Source organism: Colletotrichum fructicola (genome assembly GCF_000319635.2).
Source record: "Colletotrichum fructicola Nara gc5 chromosome Unknown KSG_Nara_v1_contig06, whole genome shotgun sequence".
NCBI lineage: Eukaryota > Fungi > Ascomycota > Sordariomycetes > Glomerellales > Glomerellaceae > Colletotrichum > Colletotrichum fructicola.
This window is the reverse complement of record NW_027094056.1, coordinates 3,575,545-3,594,541: the sequence shown is the minus strand read 5'-3', so window position 1 is coordinate 3,594,541 and position 18,997 is coordinate 3,575,545. Positions and strand designations below refer to the sequence as shown.

General features: G+C 53.8%; 6 protein-coding genes across 6 annotated transcripts; 4 read left to right on the top strand and 2 right to left on the bottom strand.

Moving 5' to 3' along the window:
- Positions 1-650: 650 nt before the first annotated feature.
- Positions 651-1,322, top strand: CGGC5_v011242 (uncharacterized protein; the record flags this gene model as incomplete). Its single annotated transcript, XM_066152506.1, has 3 exons — positions 651-655; positions 1,011-1,132; positions 1,222-1,322. The coding sequence occupies 3 exons, from the start codon at positions 651-653 to the stop codon at positions 1,320-1,322; spliced, it is 228 nt and encodes a 75-aa protein (XP_066008309.1).
- Positions 1,323-2,888: 1,566 nt separating this feature from the next.
- CGGC5_v011241 (Regulator of cytoskeleton and endocytosis) lies at positions 2,889-4,480 on the bottom strand (the record flags this gene model as incomplete). The annotated part of the gene is made up of 3 exons (XM_032032936.1): positions 2,889-3,740; positions 3,806-4,237; positions 4,367-4,480. 3 exons carry the CDS (start codon positions 4,478-4,480, stop codon positions 2,889-2,891), a joined length of 1,398 nt encoding a protein of 465 aa, XP_031888005.1.
- A 1,216-nt stretch (positions 4,481-5,696) lies between these two features.
- Positions 5,697-7,306, top strand: CGGC5_v011240 (Uncharacterized protein; the record flags this gene model as incomplete). Its single annotated transcript, XM_032032937.1, has 2 exons — positions 5,697-7,205; positions 7,286-7,306. The coding sequence occupies 2 exons, from the start codon at positions 5,697-5,699 to the stop codon at positions 7,304-7,306; spliced, it is 1,530 nt and encodes a 509-aa protein (XP_031888058.1).
- Positions 7,307-10,724: 3,418 nt separating this feature from the next.
- CGGC5_v011239 (uncharacterized protein) lies at positions 10,725-13,031 on the top strand (the record flags this gene model as incomplete). Its single annotated transcript, XM_032032938.1, has 2 exons — positions 10,725-12,110; positions 12,162-13,031. 2 exons carry the CDS (start codon positions 10,725-10,727, stop codon positions 13,029-13,031), a joined length of 2,256 nt encoding a protein of 751 aa, XP_031888059.1.
- A 1,545-nt stretch (positions 13,032-14,576) lies between these two features.
- On the top strand, positions 14,577-15,921 carry TAD2-0 (tRNA-specific adenosine deaminase TAD2; the record flags this gene model as incomplete). Its single annotated transcript, XM_032032940.1, has 3 exons — positions 14,577-14,855; positions 14,928-15,660; positions 15,722-15,921. The coding sequence occupies 3 exons, from the start codon at positions 14,577-14,579 to the stop codon at positions 15,919-15,921; spliced, it is 1,212 nt and encodes a 403-aa protein (XP_031887939.1).
- Positions 15,922-16,156: 235 nt separating this feature from the next.
- Positions 16,157-18,076, bottom strand: CGGC5_v011237 (putative xanthine/uracil permease; the record flags this gene model as incomplete). The annotated part of the gene is made up of 2 exons (XM_032032941.1): positions 16,157-17,830; positions 17,996-18,076. 2 exons carry the CDS (start codon positions 18,074-18,076, stop codon positions 16,157-16,159), a joined length of 1,755 nt encoding a protein of 584 aa, XP_031887938.1.
- Between the last annotated feature and the right edge of the window lie 921 nt (positions 18,077-18,997).

The window sequence follows — 18,997 nt, the reverse complement described above, 5'->3', positions numbered from 1 at the left end:
AATACCGTTGTGCCTCCTTTTCCCGTCCTACAAGTGTTGCACGGTATCTTGGGAGCTGGCGCAAGTCAGCCGCCAGTCGCGGTCCAGCGCGGGGTTGACTCCGAACACCAGTCAAGCAGTTGTCAGTGGTTGGCGGGTTGTGACTGGTGACCACCTACATTGCCTACCTTACCTTACTTAAGGTAAGGTATTCATCAGTCCGAGCAACGTGATACTGTGGCACGGTGGACACGGCAGAGCACCTCAGGGTGGTAGCGCTTACTTGATGGACGCCGTCCCGTCAGACTGATCCAGCTGGCCGATACCCGCTCGTTGCGTTACTTGCCGCGTGGGCCTTTGGGAAAAAATCGTGTCTCGTGCCTTTGTCAAGGCACGATCAAGTTACAACCTGAGCGTCCGGGGTATCGCAGAGTGCGAGCTCCTTGGGGGCAATGACAACTGGGCCTTCTAACAAGAGCGCTTCATTTACTTCAGGGCACCGCCGCCTGGTGTACAATGGCATTGCGTGCAGAGGCCAATGGCTGAGGGCTGAGGGTGCTGCGCTGGGTTGGCTGCGTTATTCTATAACGCTCGCGGAGGGGGGCTCTCGCGCTGCTTGGGCCGGCATGCGACCCCTCACAGGCCCTGTGCCAAGTGCAGCTTCCACACATATGCGGTACATATTTTTGGCCATTGCAAATTCCATGGCTGGACCCTGCACCCATCGTCATCATTCGCGGTCATTCTGCGCTATGGACGGGTCATCCCCGGGCCTAAGCCCTTTTCTACATCCTTCTCGTCTGTCTCGCATGGCTTCTGGGGGACCCTTCAACGTTGCGTCATGTTTTTTTGCCCTTCACGCAGTATTATGCTTTCCTCTTTTTTTCAATTTAACTTAAATTTTTCCTTTTCCCTTTCGCCCCCGTACGATCCAAAATCCCACGTTTCCCTGCCCCGCCGAGGACTAACTTATCGATTACTTAATAGGCGAAAGATCCGCGCCTTCCCAACTTGATCTTACATCCCTTCAGGCCATCAGACATACCAGCAGCCGCCCAATTACTATTGAGCTGCCGCACTCCCCTCGGAAGATCAATTCAGCACCTACGCACACACCGCCTGAACCTTTGTCGGCCCGCGGAGACGTTCCTGGGTATGTGCATACACCGCCTTGTCCATTCTGAAATCCGGCCATCGAACGGGTGTAAATGAGGACCAAAACAACTGATTGCTTGTTCGTAGTGGCTACTTTCCGCTGCACGAAGATCCGAAAGCCCGAATCCATCGTACTCATCCTTTTCATGCCGACGGCGGTCCGCTCCGACACCGCTCTGTCTGCCTGACACGCGATTTCTCCTCACACGTCGAGCCTCACGGCACACCTTTGCCCACACTCATGGCGCCATCATCCCATCTATCGCCCTCGATGGCTCTTGAATCCGATCCGTCACGTTCCAACACTCCCGTCGCCTCGTATCTACCCAGCGGCATACACGACACTCCACTGCCAATGGGCAAGTATTATCCATCCAACTACGAGAGCCGAGGAAGCCAAGATCCGACGAGAATAGGCCCATCTGCGCCTCCCACTCGGGCATCATCCACGAGATCTGAAGGCCACATCCCGACTCGTGAGGGCTGCAGGTCCTCGAGACAAGATTCTGAGGTCCGCCGCAAGCTTCAGCAATACCAACGAGACATGATTGCGCAAGCGAGGTTGGCTGCGAGCGAAGTGCTGGGTGGCGCGGCAAGTCAGAGCAATGTAACCCCTAGCTCCACTGTGACTTTGAATGGGGTACCCTTGACAAACCTGCACCAAATCGGAACGACCGGCTCTCACAAACCAATTTCTCCAAGACTACTGCCCCTTGGAAGTCCCGGCCCCGTCACGCCCATGAATCTCGAGGGCGAGGATGTTGGTTATCTGGATCGGGGCCGCGATAATGAAATTGCCCGTGTCCTGCGGGCAGAAGAGGAGCGCATTCGTAGGGAAGGGGCGACTTCTCCGGCAGTGGAGACAGGTCCTCAGGCTTTTTAAGTGGCGAACAGCCGATCGGAGGGCAGAAAGTCCACGTCGGACCGGAAGAGCAGATGGCGTCGCCAAAAAAAAAAAAAGAAGAAAAAAAAAACAGTGGAAAAGTCAAAGGCGAATAGCGTGGCCGGACACGATCGTTTCATGGTTTATGATACCCTCATGGTTGCTAGGTACAGCTGGGCTTGCATCAGACCAAGTTGGTCTTCATCGCGGGTGTGGCCTATATTGCTTCATTCGTATCATGTTTGGGCAGTGTGCCTTTGTGCACATTCCTATTTGGAGTTGGTGGTTGGTTATCTTGTACAGAAAGGATAGACGGGCATTATAATTAGACACTGACACAACACAAGATCCGAGGTGCGTGGTTTTCAACTTGCCACCAGCCACGTGTGAGTTGACTTTGCGCTTGCTCCTCTACCACTTCATTCCCTTAGTTGCGGGGTCAATTTGATTAAACACGGAGACGTCCTAAATTTCCTGTGCCTGATACGTTACCTCTGTACATATACTCATATCACGAATGACGGCGACGATAACAACGACAATAGTAGTCTCAGAACGGCGACGTTAGTAGAGCGCTGTAAAGGAAAAGTAGTCGTTCTCCAAATACAAATGTAGGCGCCAACATGATAGGTAAGTCTACCCTCGGAATAAGAAAGCCAGTTGAGCAATTACTACATCGTTCCGTAGATGCCATCCAGGACCATTTCAGATATACCCAATGGGCACGATCTGTCCAGATGACATGCATCGCGCAGCCTCAGCAGTCGCAAGTTCTCTTAATCAACAAGATATCGGAGGAAACATGGCTATTGGCATTTTCGTTCAACTACCAGGTAGGCATGTTTTGACATGAAACGTAAGACATAGTCCCTCAAGCCGCCTTGCAGTAGTTGGCAGGAAAGCTGCCCTTAATTCCCCCAAGTTCCCCAATCCACCAATCTTGATCGGTCTGCGTCTTCTTGACAATTTTAATCCTATCCCCTTCCCTAAAACTCAAGTCGCCCGGACCACCGGCAAAATCATACTGTGCCACTACGAAATCATCGGGCACCTGAACTCGCTTAGCCGGCGGCGGTGGCGGTGGTTTCTTCTTGCCTGCAGCGATGCTACCATTGCCTGCCGAAATTCCTGACTGGTGACCAAAGTGTTCTGATTTGGAAGTCGTGTATGCCGGTGATACTCGAGAGGCACCTTGAGGGCTTCCAAGTGCTGTGGCCGTTGTGAAGTCAGTTGGCAAGCCGAGCTGAACACGGGATGCACTTGTGCTCCTTGGCTGGGGACTCGGCTGAGGAGACGGGTCGCGAGGGGGCGCAGGCCGCCCAACCGAATTAGATGAAGGAATTCGCACAATTCGAGGTGTGGGCGTGGTGGCCTCGCCGCTCGACGTCATGCCTGATGGGGTCCGCGAGTGAGGACTGCGAGCTGACGATGTTGGGTTGGGTTGACGCCAGGCCCTGCCGTGGGCTATGCAGCTTATGGATTCTACTTCCTTCCTAATGGGCATGAACGCAGAGGACCACGTCGAAACCACCTGCTCCATTGGAGGCGGTGGAGACGGAAAATCGTGGTCCTCACAGTAATTGTGCAGTACTGTGTAGTACAAGCCAAGAAGCCTGTTTTGTATGCAAACATGGGATGCCAGAAGGTGGGGGATCAATGTGAAAGTGGCTTCGACAATGGGCGGGAGAGCTTCGCGAAGGTGGGTATCTGCGACATTGAACTCCTGCAAGAGTAAATTATTAGTGGTTGTGACATCGCCTGTGCAAGTTTGGTCATGAGGTAGCTCACCTCCGAAGCACAAGACATGTCGAACTCTGCTTTGGACAGCGCTGCATCCTCCTTGGGCGTTCTTCCAGTCTTCTTCTGTAGCTTCTTCACCTTGTCCTCTGCTTTTTCATAATCAAGCCTCTTGTTCTCACGCTTCTTAATGGTCTTCCGGATGGGTTGCAGATAGTCGCGGGCCTCGGTAGCAGGACGGATGACTTGGGCGTCGATGGCTGCGACTTCTTCAATCAACTCGTCTTTGAGATCAGAGTAAGCTTCACGGAGCTTGAAAGTTCGGTCGAGTTGCTGTTGAGGGGTAGCAATGCTAGGTCGGCCATGACCTTCGGTAGCACCGACAATGGGATCGTACAACCCTTCGTATTCTTTGACGATGGCCCACTGAGTAGTTCCGACAGCCACCCAAGAGTCACGAAGCTGCTTGGTATTTTCGATGATCTGTAGCCCGGTGACAAGACGTTAGTTGACTGGGTGGCCAAAGAGGAGGGCAATGAAGTTTTTGTGAGGCAGTTGGCGTCTGTATGTCAGTGTGACGAATATGAATGAAAAACATGGTGGCAAGAGTACCTTCCCCAGCAGATTGTCTGCGTCTTCGTAGTCATGAAGAATTGCAGCGATTTTGGCGTTGTCACCAGGGCTCTTGTTCATGAGCTTTCCGAATTGTCTATGCATGGACTGCATTTTGCTCGGGGGAGCGAGGAGGACGGGAGCGAGAGGGTAGATGTGATCAGGCGGGGTATTTCACACGTAGGAATGAACATATGAGTTGGTCTGGTGCTTGTCTCTCAAGCCAGCACCACCTGCAGTATGGCAGGAGGAGTAGGAGCAGGAGCAAACAACAACACGGGCGCAGCTGTAGTCGGGGAAGCGCGTGGGTGTCGCGCACAGGCGGTGGTGCGACGGCGGCGGTGTATAAATTGAGGTAGAGGGGTTTGAAGGAGGGGACGTTGAATAATATTTGAGGAGTTTGCCGTGCGATACGATGCCTACCCGGACCTGACAGTGACACTGAGGTGAAGTGAAGGTGGGCGGGACATGGGGAGAGGACAGGCCACAGGAACAGGGACAGGGGCAGGGACAAGCGGACACCCAGCAGAGCAGCAGCTCGGTTGAGATTGTCTAGAGCGTAATCGCACGGGCACGGCGTGCCTTACGTCCAACAGATGAACATCCGTACTTTGCTAGGTAAGGTATCAGGTATGAAGATGCATCAACCAACAAGACTTGGAGCTGAGGAAGGATGTTTACGCAACCCCCGGCGGTGTGAGCCAGCCTTGGAACCTTGTCAGGCGCGGAAGCCAACCAAAAATAACGTAGCGTCCCAACCCTCTGCCCTGAGGGGGTGCTTAGCAGGCCCTGCCCGGCAGCCGGCACAAGTACGGTCCTGGGCGGTTTGAGGCTTGCCCAGGTGATGGATTTCCACCCTGACAAGACACTTTCATAAAATGAGTCCAGCCACCTCCTTCAAGGGCGCTGCGACCGGAACAAGATGGGACTTTATGTTTGCCGTCAGCCAGATTTATGGTCCTGGCGCATCGCAAATCTCAGGGTTCCTCTTCTCCCTTAGAGCTGCATGGAGTAGCGAGCACAGGAAGGCCCTTGCGGGGCGGCCATGTTCGTCTTAAGGTTCCTTAGTGCGCCTGGGTGCCGTGTGTATTACCCTGGCACCTTACAGAGTACATTCAGCCGCAAGGCACACCTAGGTACCTACGGTAAGGTTTACCTACGTTTGGTGGGTAGGCACTCTGGGTCACCTGACCTGGCGTGCCTATCTGCCGTCTCATGTCGCGTCGCGTCCTACCTATGTTTCCTAGGCCCCGTCACTTCTCATCACGGCCCAACACTCAGTATTCGCCGTAAAGACAACCATGTTCCAATCACGGATATGGCGACCAGGATGCCTCTTATCAAACGTCATAGCCAGCCCTCGGGTCTACCGGCCTCTGCTCCGGTCCACGAGTTCATCTGCCTATTCACCCATGATCTGAAGCGCAAGCAAAAGCGTTGGCAAGATGGTCGCCTCAAGTTCCACACCTTTAACAAACGCATCATGGTGTATGATGAGAGGGGCAACTTCATCGGCGACATGCACTGGAACGAGGACTTCGCATTCGGCGAGGGCGAGGAGTTCAACCTGGAACGCGGCGCCGTCATTGTACAGGTCGCTGAATGCATTGGCACCAAAGACCAGGATCTTACCGACCTCCTCGACAAGAGAGCTCGAGACGTGGAGCAGCGTCATTCTCACTTCTCTGCTGCCAGCTCACCCCTCTCTGCTGCTCGTCCTTCGCTGCTTCCCCTACAACAACAACAGCAGCAGCAGCAGCAGCAGCAGCAGCGGCGGCGGCGGCGGCGGCAACAACAACACCAAGCACAGCAACAACCGCATCCCCACTTCAAGCAACGCCACTTGGCCGATGTTTTCAACACCCCGCGTGGACCGCAAGGAAGAGCGGCAATACCTACCACATCTCCCTACGAGGATCGCATAGCGGCCCAGGCTCCAAGCTCCCAGGACGAGGACGCGAGGCCAGCAAAGAGGAGGAAGAGGGACGTGTCGCCTCCGAGCAAGTCTGGCTATGCTCAGAATCTTTTCGGCACCACCTTGACTCTATCATCGTGGTCGGCTAGTGCATCCATCCGCAGCCAGCCACTGATAACACCCATCAACGAAGGAAGTCGTTCTGCTCGCCCCGTCCGAGCAGCAAACATTGCCCATGAACCGTTGCCTGCTGCGGTGGATCTCACGATTGATGCGCATACGCCTTCGAAGACCTCCAGCACCAGGGCATTCCAAAAACATCAGGCTGCTTCTGGTCAGCCCAGCGGAATTCGCAAGACCAAAGCTATCGCAGTCGTGAAACCCTGCGAAGTGTCGCAAGCAGACCCAGTACAGCGGGTTGATCAATTGCCCCGCAGCTCCGACGAGTTTCCCATATCAACAGAGCATCCACGGGAGAAGGGCACCCAATCTCAAAAACCAGATCGTTTCACTATAGACGAGGTTTCTTTCTTAGCGTCGACAATGACAGGCGATATGGCGCCGTCCCTGCGCGAAACCCAGAAGCCCAAGAACAAAAAGGCCCATCACAGCGGCCTCTGCTCTGGCAAGAGCAGCACGGATTCAAAACCATCACAACGATCCACCGAGGATGCAGTCAGAGAAGGCGAGTGGACAAAGTGCGATGTTGTTTCCACAATTGCTATCCAACCTGATACCCCAGACGAGCCCAAAGCAAAGCTACGAATCAAGTCCAGGCAGAAGCGCGGCTTGTTGATGGTATCAAACATGTCAAACAGAGCTACATCAAGAAGCCCCGCCGACTATGACAGAATGTCGGAACTTGATGCGACAACGGACAGAATGACGGTGGCGTGTAAAGATACTTCATTGGTCATTCCCAGAGTCAGTTGCAGTCCTAATATCGAACAAGGTGATGACCTTCCAGTCACTGCAAAAGATCAGACGACACGGCGCAATGATAGAATGTCGATCGACTTAAGTAGGAGTGGCGATGGGAATGATGGGCTGCAGCAACGGTGTGAGGGCCAGAATGACAACCAGTGGCTGCAGACATCTCGCGACATGGATACGACGACCTTGCCCGACGCAGGTATGGTCTGTCGACACTCTCGGGGGCAAGGGGGCCAGTCTATGCGTGATGCGCATCAGGATACAGAAGCCTGGAGTGTTCATGTTGGGCCTCGACTGGCATCTCTTGGCCGGAGGAGCGTTAAGAGCAAGGAGATAATTGGTTCATTTGACCAAAGACAATCGCTATCGCGTGACCAATCTTCTGAGCCAGAGTTGGGCTTCTTCCAGGAGGTCAACAAACTAAAAAATGAAAGGGCACCCAGATTCTCAAACAACGAAGGAATCAACATCTTACAAAGTGAAGTACCGAAATCAACGAAAGGAGCTCGACTCGTCAACCCGGCTACCAGAGGGCGTAAGGCGGCTACAAAATCTGACGCCGCCGGTGCCGTCCCACAATCTTTCATTTCAGCAAACTCGAGCTTGACACCCCCCAGTGTCACTGCGTCAAAGCCCGACTCGGACAAGGATACCGGTCCCGAAGAGGCGGACACGTCTACCGTACATTTACCAGGATTCTCCAAAGCGAATGGCGGACCGTGGAGCAGAGAAGCATACGATCTGTTGGGGTGTGCAAGGCCTGGCTAAGTAGAAATAGCGCTGAATGCGGACTGATATTCCAACCGAGCCTACACCGCCGACAGCGTACGGTCTTGACGGAAAATTCATGGATAGAATGATATCAACGCAATACAGCCTGCATACGAGTCCAATTCACTGTCAGCGTCTTAATTTGGTTTGACTGCTCTCTCTCCAAGGATTGCAACTTTGCCATGTGCAAGCTAACGAGGCATTGTTACTTTCCCACCTCGCACTCGAAGCGTCGTTTGTCGGCCGTTCTCAGTTGCTCTCGACATCATGGTTCGCAACTTAGGCAGCCATGGTAGGCTTGGGAAGGGGTGGCCGGCTTCAGCCTCTAAGTTCAGTCTTACACTTTGAGCCACCGCTTTCAACAGACCAGAAAGGTGCGAGCCCCCACCCAAGCTACGCTCCATGTTAGGAATCGACAAGTTCACCTGGCAAAGTGGCTATCCTCATGGTGACGTTCCGGTATCACAACCGCAAGGTGAAAACCCCGTTAATTTCAGCCACATCTCTACTTGCTACTTCAGTGCAACATGGCAACTAGGCCCACTGCCTTTCGTTCCAGGGATCGACAGGCGCGGGGCTGCGTCCCTACAGAATCACCACTCGTCTTAGTTAGCAAGATATGCCCTTGGCTATTGGGAGACAGGTCAAGAAGAATCATAGGGATGTCAAGGTAGCTGTGAAAACTGGGACGGAACCTTCCTTGCGATTGAGCAGCTACGATCGCACCATACTACCCGGTATAGAAACCTCGAAGAACTCGGCCCACTGGAGGTACGAAGGCGTGAACGATCAAACGAATGAACACTTGAACTGCGAAATGCCTAGTTCAGCTTCCAAACAGCTACGAAGGCTCAGGAGTTCAGCGAACGCCCTATTAAAGGTTCTTTCATCCCCAACATGCGAGGGTCCCGACAGAAACAACTTGGTCAGGCGCCTTCTATCCTAACGTAGAACTCGGACAGATGCAGTCTTAGGTTTGGAACTGAACACACCTTTGTCTGTTGAACGTACTACTCTGTCAGGCTTAGTCGATTTCGACACCGTCAACCATCCCTTCGCTACTAGCTCAGCAATGAGGACGATGAGGATAGGCATGGTGACGAGGGTAAGAAGGGCAACATTAACAATGGGACAGTATATTTTGTAGTAATGATAATAGTAATTGAAACCTATAGAGAATATAGTAGTAATGAGGTCAATAGAGAACCTCTATTATGTTCGTGCCCCTTGCAGCCTGCGTATATCTAGACCTTCGGCTGGCGGGTGGGCTCAACGCGCGGCAGAGTCATCTTTCTTAATATTGCCTCGTGAAGTTCACGATTGCGACTGGGAGGGCCAGACCTTCAAATTGCGAATCCTCTTTTCTGGGCAACGAGAGAAGCGCTCGGGAAGAACATAACACTCATCATAGTCATAAAGACCGGTGACGCGGTGGAATAGGCCTGTAATGTGGGAACCAACGACCTAGCTGACATCAGCCTGGGCAGCTCCTGTCTTGTCCCAAAAAGTGCGCGCAGTGCAAAGGAGGACTGTTGATGCCCGCTACACCTAAGCATTTGCTGTATTGCAAGCCGTAGTCTTCCAGTATCCTGCTTTCCTTCGGTCCTTTCCATGATTTGAGCTGGAAACCAGATCGCTGTGAGTCTAGGGCGTGGTTTACGAGCAGGGGGTTTGAAAGACGAAAGAACGATAGTGCAGGGTGTGGCATCTTGCTGACATTCAGAAAAGGCATCGAAAGTAGTCAGAACAATGTTCTTGCATGGACGCGGTACGTATCCCAAAAGTCGCCTGTCAGCATTGCAGCATTTTAGCCCGCCCCCGCCTAAAGCTGCATGGCTGGTGCGAACGTCCAGGAGCGGCCGCTATTGGCTTCGAGGCTGACTCACAGTCACGTGACGAGAGCCAATTCGGTCGCCGAAAATCTGATGTCTGGCGCGCTGGAGGTGGGTCTGGGCAACCAATTAGAGAATTTCTAATGGATCCTTCGGCCTCAATTTACGGCTATGATTGGCTGTGCTACGAAACGGCGTCGCGAGGGCGCTAGTCCATTTTCATCTCGCCGACGAGTTCAATCAAAACCACGGACAGGCTGCGCCTTGCCGGGTATACAAGGTACCAGACGATGCTGCTGTGCACATGAGCTGCCTCAACCTGAAATACCTTCCATGACTCCCGCCCGTCCATCCCGCCCAAGCCTTTCCACTTCTTCCTTTTCTCGCTACTCTCTTCGTCGACTTTGATACGCCGAGTGATAGACTCGCTGAAGCTACTCCTAAGTTGGAGACCTTCCCCCTTCCTCAGGCTTACCTCCCTTCCCACTGGAAATTATCAATACCCTATCTCATCCATCTGAGTCAAAAGACGATCCTACAGTAACACGCTCTGAAGCTTCTATCGTCAAAAACGTAAGAGTCTCTTGCCGCATCGAATTTGTTCCAGGTACGCAAGTCTTTCCGGTCATGTCTGCCTGGCCCGAACCCCCCCACACACCGGCCGGCGGATACCCCCCTACCTAGGTAGTGCCAAGCCATTGCACGCGGGGAACTGGGATGGTTTGAATTAGATGCCCGGCAGGGACGGGCTGCAAGAACCATACCGTAGAGGCTTACAATCTCTCAGACGAATCGATTCAGCCAGCTCTGCAATAAAGAACCGACCTCTATCTCAAGGACTTGATTGTCCATCACAATATCGTCCACGTTTCGCCGCTTCCTGTCCGTAGCTTCCGCCGTCAATCAAATGGCGGCCATGTCTCGCAACAACTCCGTCGGCGCTCTCCAGGGCTTCTCAATCTGCCAACCGTTCCTTGGCGCCTCCCTGCAGTTCTACCCTGCTTTGGGTACCCAGCAACTTGACGACCTCATCAATGCCTATTTTCCTGGACCCGCCTCCATCAAAGAGAAGAGGGCCACCGTTTCGATGGACTTCTTTGAGTACTCCCAACTTACAGGAGAAACCTTTAAATATTATCCCGTCGTGACACAGGCAGCGTCTGCCGGGTCTAGCCCCGTGCAGGATTCCGGCTACGACTCCAACTTCGTTTCCCCTGTCATTTCGGACTGGAGCTGGTCCCATTCGACGCCAAGCACTGTGTCCGTGTCAACTCCTACTTCGGTAGCCCAGGAGACGAAGCCCACAAAGATCACAAAGAAGAGTGCTTCTGCTGCCGCCAAGTCACAAGCCAGCGACTTCTCTCATCTCCCAGGAATGAAGATCATGACCAAGGATGGCCGCGATGTCACCAATTCTGCTTCTCGCGGCTGCAAGACGAAGGAGCAACGGGATCACGCACACCTCATGCGCATCATCAAGGCCTGTGATGCTTGCAAGAAGAAGAAGGTCCGGTGCGACCCAAGCCACAAGAAGCGTACCGCAGCTGCGCAGGCGCAACCCGCCACCCCAGCTCGGCCAGCGAAGAAAGCCAGAACCTCGACTGCACCAGGTACTAGTACTGTCAAAGACCGACAATCGCAGCATAACATATCTCCGTCCTTGTTTACTGAGCCGATCTTACCTGCTCTTGAGGTTGCCGACACATCTTTCGACTTTTCCGAATCCTGGGAGTCCTTCGTACGGTACGACGACGAGGCCGTCAATGTCACCCCCTTCGACTACGACTTCTTCTTCGACCCCGCGGGCCATCTCTCTCCACAGTCAAGCCGTTCGCCCGCGACGCCCTCCGCCATTTTCGATCAACTACAAGCCAACCGCGACATCCTCCAAACTGTCTCTGTCGCCGATTCGTTCGAGAATGCCGCACTACGTCCACCGACGCTACCATACCTGGATGCTTCAGGACCGGCCAACAACTACGTCGATTTCAGCTTGTACTCCCCTGAGCCGAGCTTCTTGGACGACGACTCTGCTTTGGTCAACGAAATTGGTGCCTCCAACTTTGGTCAGGCTTCGTCTTTGCGCCCAAGCTTGACCCAAGATCGCCGGCCTGTAAGCCTACACGATGCCGAGACAGGCAACCTGGCCCAAAGAGCTGCGGTCAGCACAGCTGGTTCCGGCGCCTTGACATCACCGCAACTCCTCGAAACTGCATATGTGGATCATGGGCATATCTTACCATCAGGTGGAAGAGCACTCCCCTCATTTTCAGAGATTGAAAATGTCTCGCTGGTGCGCACTTCTGACTGCCTAACTTCAATGTTCACGCTGACAGTGGAACAGAACCTTGGCGCCTCCTCCACCATCCGTCCAGATGCCTGCCGAAGCCGGTCAGCACAATCACCGCTGGTGACATATGGCAGTCATGATGGAGCCCTATCGCACCAGTCCGCCAGCGACGTTACTACGAGACTGACTTCCTCTGCCCGCGCTGCGCTGGCCAATAGTTCCAACACGTCACTAGCAATCGCACAAGGCGGAAGCGTCAACGCGTCTCCGGTTCGAGCAGTGCCCAGCCAAGTACCGCTACCCACCATTGCTTCTTCAGATCGCTTCTCGACACTGTTCGAGGAGCAGTCTTATTACGCGACTACCACGGCGACAATTTCTGGTGAGAGCGTTGGCGAGACCACGGCCACGCCAGAACGTGGCGCGCGGGTTGCCAGCACATCGTCGGCGATTAGTCGTGGCACGTCTGCGCCGCTCAGCTCCCGGTCTTCGCTCACGAAGGTGACTGGAGTGCAGAGCGCGATTGAGGCCATGGTCGGCGATCATGTAGTAATCGCATGCCGCGCTCTTGTCGATCAGCTGTCCATGACACAGGCACTATTGTCTGCAGTACTGATTGTGGCAGTTTTTGGCAAGATTGGCACTTCACTGGAAGCCCGAGCACTTGCTGGTGGCCTTGTCCAGATCCTCTTTGGCCTCGTTATGTATGAGGCCTACTACCCTTACTCAAGTCTCCATGGCTTGAGACCGCAACAGAGCCGTCTCAGTACCACGCCAAAGCCGCAAGGCTTCAGCGACAGCGCGAGGCTACTCTCCTGCGTCAGCACGAGACTACGACACACCCGTCGCCAGATTGCCGCGGCAAACCCCCGGGCGAGCCCGGCAGTTGGGCCCAGGCTTCTGCGCTTCGCGCAAGTGCTCTAATAGGCACTTCGTTGATCAGTGGCTTGGATGGATGTTCCTGGCTTCTATGGACAAGGAATGAGTTGTAGCGTTTGCTGATGTTTATGGGAGCGTTGGTTTCTGAGATACCCCTCTGTTTTGATGAGATATGGTTGCCCAGCGAGGGCTGCCATGTCAGCTTAATCATCGGGCAAGACAGTCTTGCTGATTGCGCAGGTTGGAAAGGGAACATGTATATCCTGCTAGTTTGTGTGATTAACAATATACTGTCTTGCTCACATTTCTATCTATGATAACAAGAGATGACGTGACATGATGGGTGTAACCAGCAGTCGCTAGTTGCACTTACTCACTTCTTGCAAGCCTCCTTTGTCGACTCCTGTGTGGCATATATGTATTTACTGCAAGATCGGTAAGCCGAGTTGAACTGTTGGCAGTATAATTTGGCATTTTCAGATGGTCAGTGCACTGCTTAACAGCTCGTATCACGTGATCGAACACGTTCCCACTTCATTCCTGCAAAGTCCATCTCACGATGTGACTGAGGGGTTGTTTGTGCATTCTGAACTTGGTTTCTCGGTATCGACCACGACGAACAGACTTCACCATAGGTAGGCTTGGGCAGAAGACTTTCCGGTTGAGGCCTGTTTCTCGCCATAGGGGGAAGTCATTGCAACTGAAAACTGAACTCCTGGGCTTACCTGCTTCCCACCTGTTTCAGTCCCCTTCTTTTCTACCTTTTTTTTTTCTGCCGGCAGGTTTGAGTCGCCATTGGTTTTCAAGTCTGTCGCCTTAGACACTACCCTTTATCTTGTACTTGTCTAGAGACTTTTATCTAAAGACCAACAAAGACCTTTTGACTGGGAAGCTTACGGACTAGGTATTTGGTGCTGTATTCTCGTGCCCGATCTCTGCCTTGAAAGGTCGATGCTGACCTCTCCTAACCTTAAGGCTTTGATGAGGAGGAACGCTGAATCAGATGACCTAGACAAGCTGCGGACTTGAGACCAGTCAAAAGAAGATTGTGTCAGGTAGTGTTGATTTCATCAGCAGACCACTTGTTTGCACAAAAGAGGTGCCTGAAACCTGGAGCCTGCCTGCTCTTCTGCTCTACAAAGAGGGAGATAACCCAGTCCTTCAGGCCTAGGCCCAGGCCCACGGGGGCTGCTCCTGCACCTGCAAGTGCGCATCTAGGTATTGTTTTTGCTGTCTGGGATCTTTGCGGTACCTGCCCAGCCTGTCCAGAAGAAGTCTTGGTGACTGGCAGGCATCGACGAGCCTGCCAAGATGGGCAATATGACGAAGGCGCCTTCCACAATGGGATCGACCCCAGATGACTCCGAGTCACAGGAAAGAAGGATGCAGCGGTTTTCAACGACTGGGAAATTCCTACAGACAGTCTTCGCCCGTCTCAAATCCCCCTTCTCTCCCAACACCAAATCTGCTCCACCCTTGACCTCACCATCACATTCACCTTCACCTCCATCCGCCTCAGCAGCGTCTTCCCAGTCACAATCATCTCCCCCAAGAGAACAAAACTTGCCACCATCATTGGAACAATCGAAAATGGCCGATGTCGCACCTCGAACCATCGTGTCCCATACTCGAGACTCAGCCGGAAACCCAGATTCTCCGAAGACCATGGCCGCTCCTGCTTTGACCAGCGACAAGGAGAATCAAGTTCCCCCAACTGCAGTTGTCGCTCCCACTGCCGTCTTGACCCGCCTCTCCGTCGATGACGCAGCCTCTCGACCTCGGTCGTCCGGCTCCATCAACCGTGACCCCTACACTCCTACCGGGGAAAAGCGCATCCATCAGGTCTTCATGGACCAGGCTCTGGATATGGTAGGTTGTGGTTATTCTTGAATGCCACGTGATGATGAGGTTGTTCAACGCAGTGGCTGACTTTTCCTGCAGGCCCGTCTGGCTTTGAGGACGAACGAGACACCCGTTGGCTGTGTTCTCGTCCACAAGGGAGCCGTCGTGGCCAGAGGCATGAATGCAACAAATGTTACTCGGAACGGTACCCGGCATGCTGAGTTCATGGCACTGTCTGCCCTTCTCTCCTACGGAGCGGGCAAGTCTGAGAAGCCGGCCGATAAACAATTCGACTCGTCGGCCGACCAGCGTTCTAAGTCTGACACTCAAGATGACGACGACTCGGACTTGTTCCCTATGGACGATGACTACGTCAGAAACGGTCACCTGTACCCCTACGGTCAGAAGCTGCACCGAGATACTCAAGTCGCCCGCTCCATTGTCCGGGAGTGTGTTCTGTACGTTACAGTCGAACCCTGCGTCATGTGTGCTGGCCTTCTGCGACAGCTTGGCATCAACAAGGTCTATTTCGGCGCTGTCAACGACAAGTTTGGCGGCACCGGTGGCGTGTTCAGCATTCACAAGAACTCAACCAGCTCGTCCAATCCTACCCCTGCAACAAAGCCTCTCCAGGTCTCCACTAACGCTAGCAACATCTCCCGACCATCTAGCTCTTCGTCGAACAAGAGCATGCTGATGGGCAACCGCCAAGCAACAGACCAACCCGGCGATGGTGGCAACGTTGAGCGTGGATTCGAAGCAGAGGGCGGATGGGGCCGTGACGAAGCCGTCAGTCTTCTCCGGCGTTTCTACGTCCAGGAAAATGGCCGCGGTAAGTTCTCGTTGCCATTGAAAATCTGTGGCAATGATTCGTCTACTAATACATCCCACAGCACCGGTACCGCGAAAGAAGGAAGGCAGGGCTGCGCGACTTGCTGCCATGGAACAAGCTGGAAGCGAAGCCGTCACAACGGCACCAGCCGTATCCACCGACGCTGAAGCTGCAAGCCCCCACGATACTCAGGACGGCATTGTTGAGTCTGCAATTGGCACGATTGCTACTCTCGGCAATGGCGAGGATGTCAGGGCCTGAACCAGTTCGTACGTCATGAGAGCCACTCGCAGTATGTCCGGCAAAAACACCCTACCAAGCCAGTAGCAAGCACCACGGGTGGGAATATTCACCTTTCTCATTAATGCTGCTGTTGTAAATTTAAAGCAAATAATGCTGGACACATAGTCCATGGTCGGGTATCCTGTCCAAGTAACAAGCAAGACATTCGTACTTTATGTTTATAATTTCCAAGATCCTCCCTTACTGATACCACTCAAGATGACCTGTCACCCCGCGGTGAGATGGTCTCGCCAACGTCCTTGTCTTTCCCGTTCACCGAGCCACCCTGGTCAGAACTGGCCGTCTTCTCCAGAGGCTGAGGCTCCTCGGCGACGTTGCCGCCATCTTGGTGGTCTGCACGCCAGAAGTCCTTCTTGCCCTTGATGAGACGTCTAACCCACGGCGGAAGGATGCCACCAGGAATGCGCCACGTCCAAGGATCCTTCTCGTCCTTATTAGGGGGAACTATGCGGCCAAAAGAGGCCTTCTCGATCACCCAGACTAGGGTGTTGATCAAGATGTAGCTGCAGACACCACCAATGAGGCCATCGGCGATGGAATATGTGAAGGGCATAAGAGCCATAGTAATGAACGCAGGGACAGCATCGCCCATGTATCTCCAATTGATCTCGGTCACGGCCCGGACCATCATGGATCCAACAAGAACCAAGACGCAGCCGGTAGCCCAGGATGGAATAGAAGCGAAGATAGGAGCAAAGAAGACTGATATAAAGAAGCAAAGTCCAGTCATCATTGCAGTGATGCCAGTCTTTCCGCCCTCAGAGATGCCGGCGCCTGACTCGACAAAAGCAGTGACTGGGGGAGTGCCGAAGAGGGCGCCAATCGAAATGCTAAGGGCGTCAACCATGTAAGCGACAGAAGAGCCCTCGAAATCCTGCGTCTCCTCGTCGATGAGGTTTGCGAATCGAGCCATCGAGTACAGCGTGCCGGTACAGTCAAGAATATCGACATATAAAAAGGTGATGAGGGCAAGGCCGAAGGCGCCACTGTAACCGGCAACATTCCATTCCTGGACATTGAGGGTATGCTGAATGGGGTGAAAATCGACAACCTTTTTGAAGAAGTCGAAGTTCGAGTCCCCGACAGCAGTGTAGGGAAAGTAGGTAACGTCGGTCCCGCGGGGCCAGGAGATGATGCTGACAAGGATGATGCCAGCGAGGATGGCGCCCTTGAAGCGGTACATCATGAGCATGACGGTCAGTATGCCACCGCAGAAGATGCCAATCCACATGGTTGGGCTGCGCATCTTGGTTGAAGAGGGGCAAAGACCGTCCACCATGAGGCCTTGCTCACATCCAGCCAACTCTAAGGGGGTGGAGGTGGCACCGACGATCAGGCCGATACCTTCGCTGTAAGTAAGACCGATCAGGGTGAGGAAGAAGCCGATGCCGACACCGGTGGCGAGCTTGATAGAGCGGGGAATGGCACGGGCAAGCCACTGGCGCATCCCAAGCAGAGCGAGGCCGAAGAATATGAAGCCCTCAATGAAGATGGCAGTGAGGGCGACCTGGTAGGGAACGGCGCCGGTCCCGTGGTAGCCGACGACAGAGTAAGCGAAGTAGGCGTTCAGACCCATACCCGGGGCGCAGCCAACGGGCATGTTGGCAAGCAGACCCATGAAAAAGGTGGCCAGAGCAGAGATGGCGGCGGTAGCAGTGACGATGTCGCGCTTCACCTCAGCCACACACAGCAGATAATCTTCGTCCTTGTCGCAAGTAAAGTCATCGGCTGTACGAGGGCAAACACAGGTGCCGCCGGTATCAGACACGATGGACGAGTTGACGGCAATGATGTAAGCCATGGCGAAAAAGGCGACAAGACCGGCACGGATCTCGGTGAAAAAGTACGAGCCCTTACGCTCTCGGGGCTGCAGTTGTTTCGGTTAGTAACCGCAGTCAGATATTGGGCAAGAAAACCATCCAGTCCTGCCATCCTCGCGTCTGACGGCGACCTGCGACCATGAGAAGCAGGCGAGCCGAGCTCAACGCCAATTGGGATAGTCAAGGAATGATCTAGGGGCACTGCGACTTACATGACCGGAGCCTTCAAGTTGGAACCACCGACCGACCGGGCTAGCGGCGATCTTGGCATTGGCGTTATGAATCCACCCCATCTTGCACAAAATTTTCCCCCTCCCTCTTCAGCGTTGGTGTCCGAGGAGAGATCAGACGGCCCAGTCTACAGGCCAGGGGAAAGAAAGAAAGAAAATGGAAACGAAGAAGAAAATATGACCAGGTGTGGCGATCAAAAGCCGATAGAGTCTGATCAAAGTGAGAAAGGTGGCAGCGTAGATTTTGGTCGCCGGAAAAGCAAGCGTGAAAAGCAAGACCGGGAAAGCTTCAGTCAACTTGACACCAGCGATAGGTAGTTTGCGAGGACGGCAGGAGGTTCCAGTGCAGCAGATCTGGTTCGAGATCGCACTGCCGACGAAGACCGGACAAGGACAACGGTGATAAGTGGGTAGGAGGAGGACAAGCCTAGAGAAGCAGCAAGCTGTCCGAGAGAGCGGCAAGACGTCAGGTTTTTATCAACCTGCTGCGTAGAATGCGCGGCAGCAAATTCGGAGGAGGCAAGGCCGATGGACAACATCCAGCCAGTCAGTCCCGTTATCAAAGAAAACTCGAGCCATTATTTAATAGCGCGAAAATGATTATCATTTGCTGGATCGCCGGGGCGGGGGGGGGGTCCAGCCTGTGATGGGGCATGGCGTGGATCACTGGCGCAGGCCGTAGGCGGGCAAGTGGGCAAGGATACGGATGCTGGAACGATGGAATTTGATGCGATGGAGGTGGATGGCATGGCACCCACGTTCTAACTTTGGCTTCCATCGTTCTATGTCAAGAGAATGGTGTGGCATCCGTACATGTATCGCAAAGACTAGTAAGGTATGTGAGGCAAGGCGGACAAGCCCTTTAGCGCGGGAAGGTACTTGCATCCGGCCCGGATACATAGCCATGGCATCGCACCGCATGCATGGCAGCGTCCTGGGCGCTATACGTCGACGTCGCCGTGGTAAGGTATCCAAGTGAAGGCT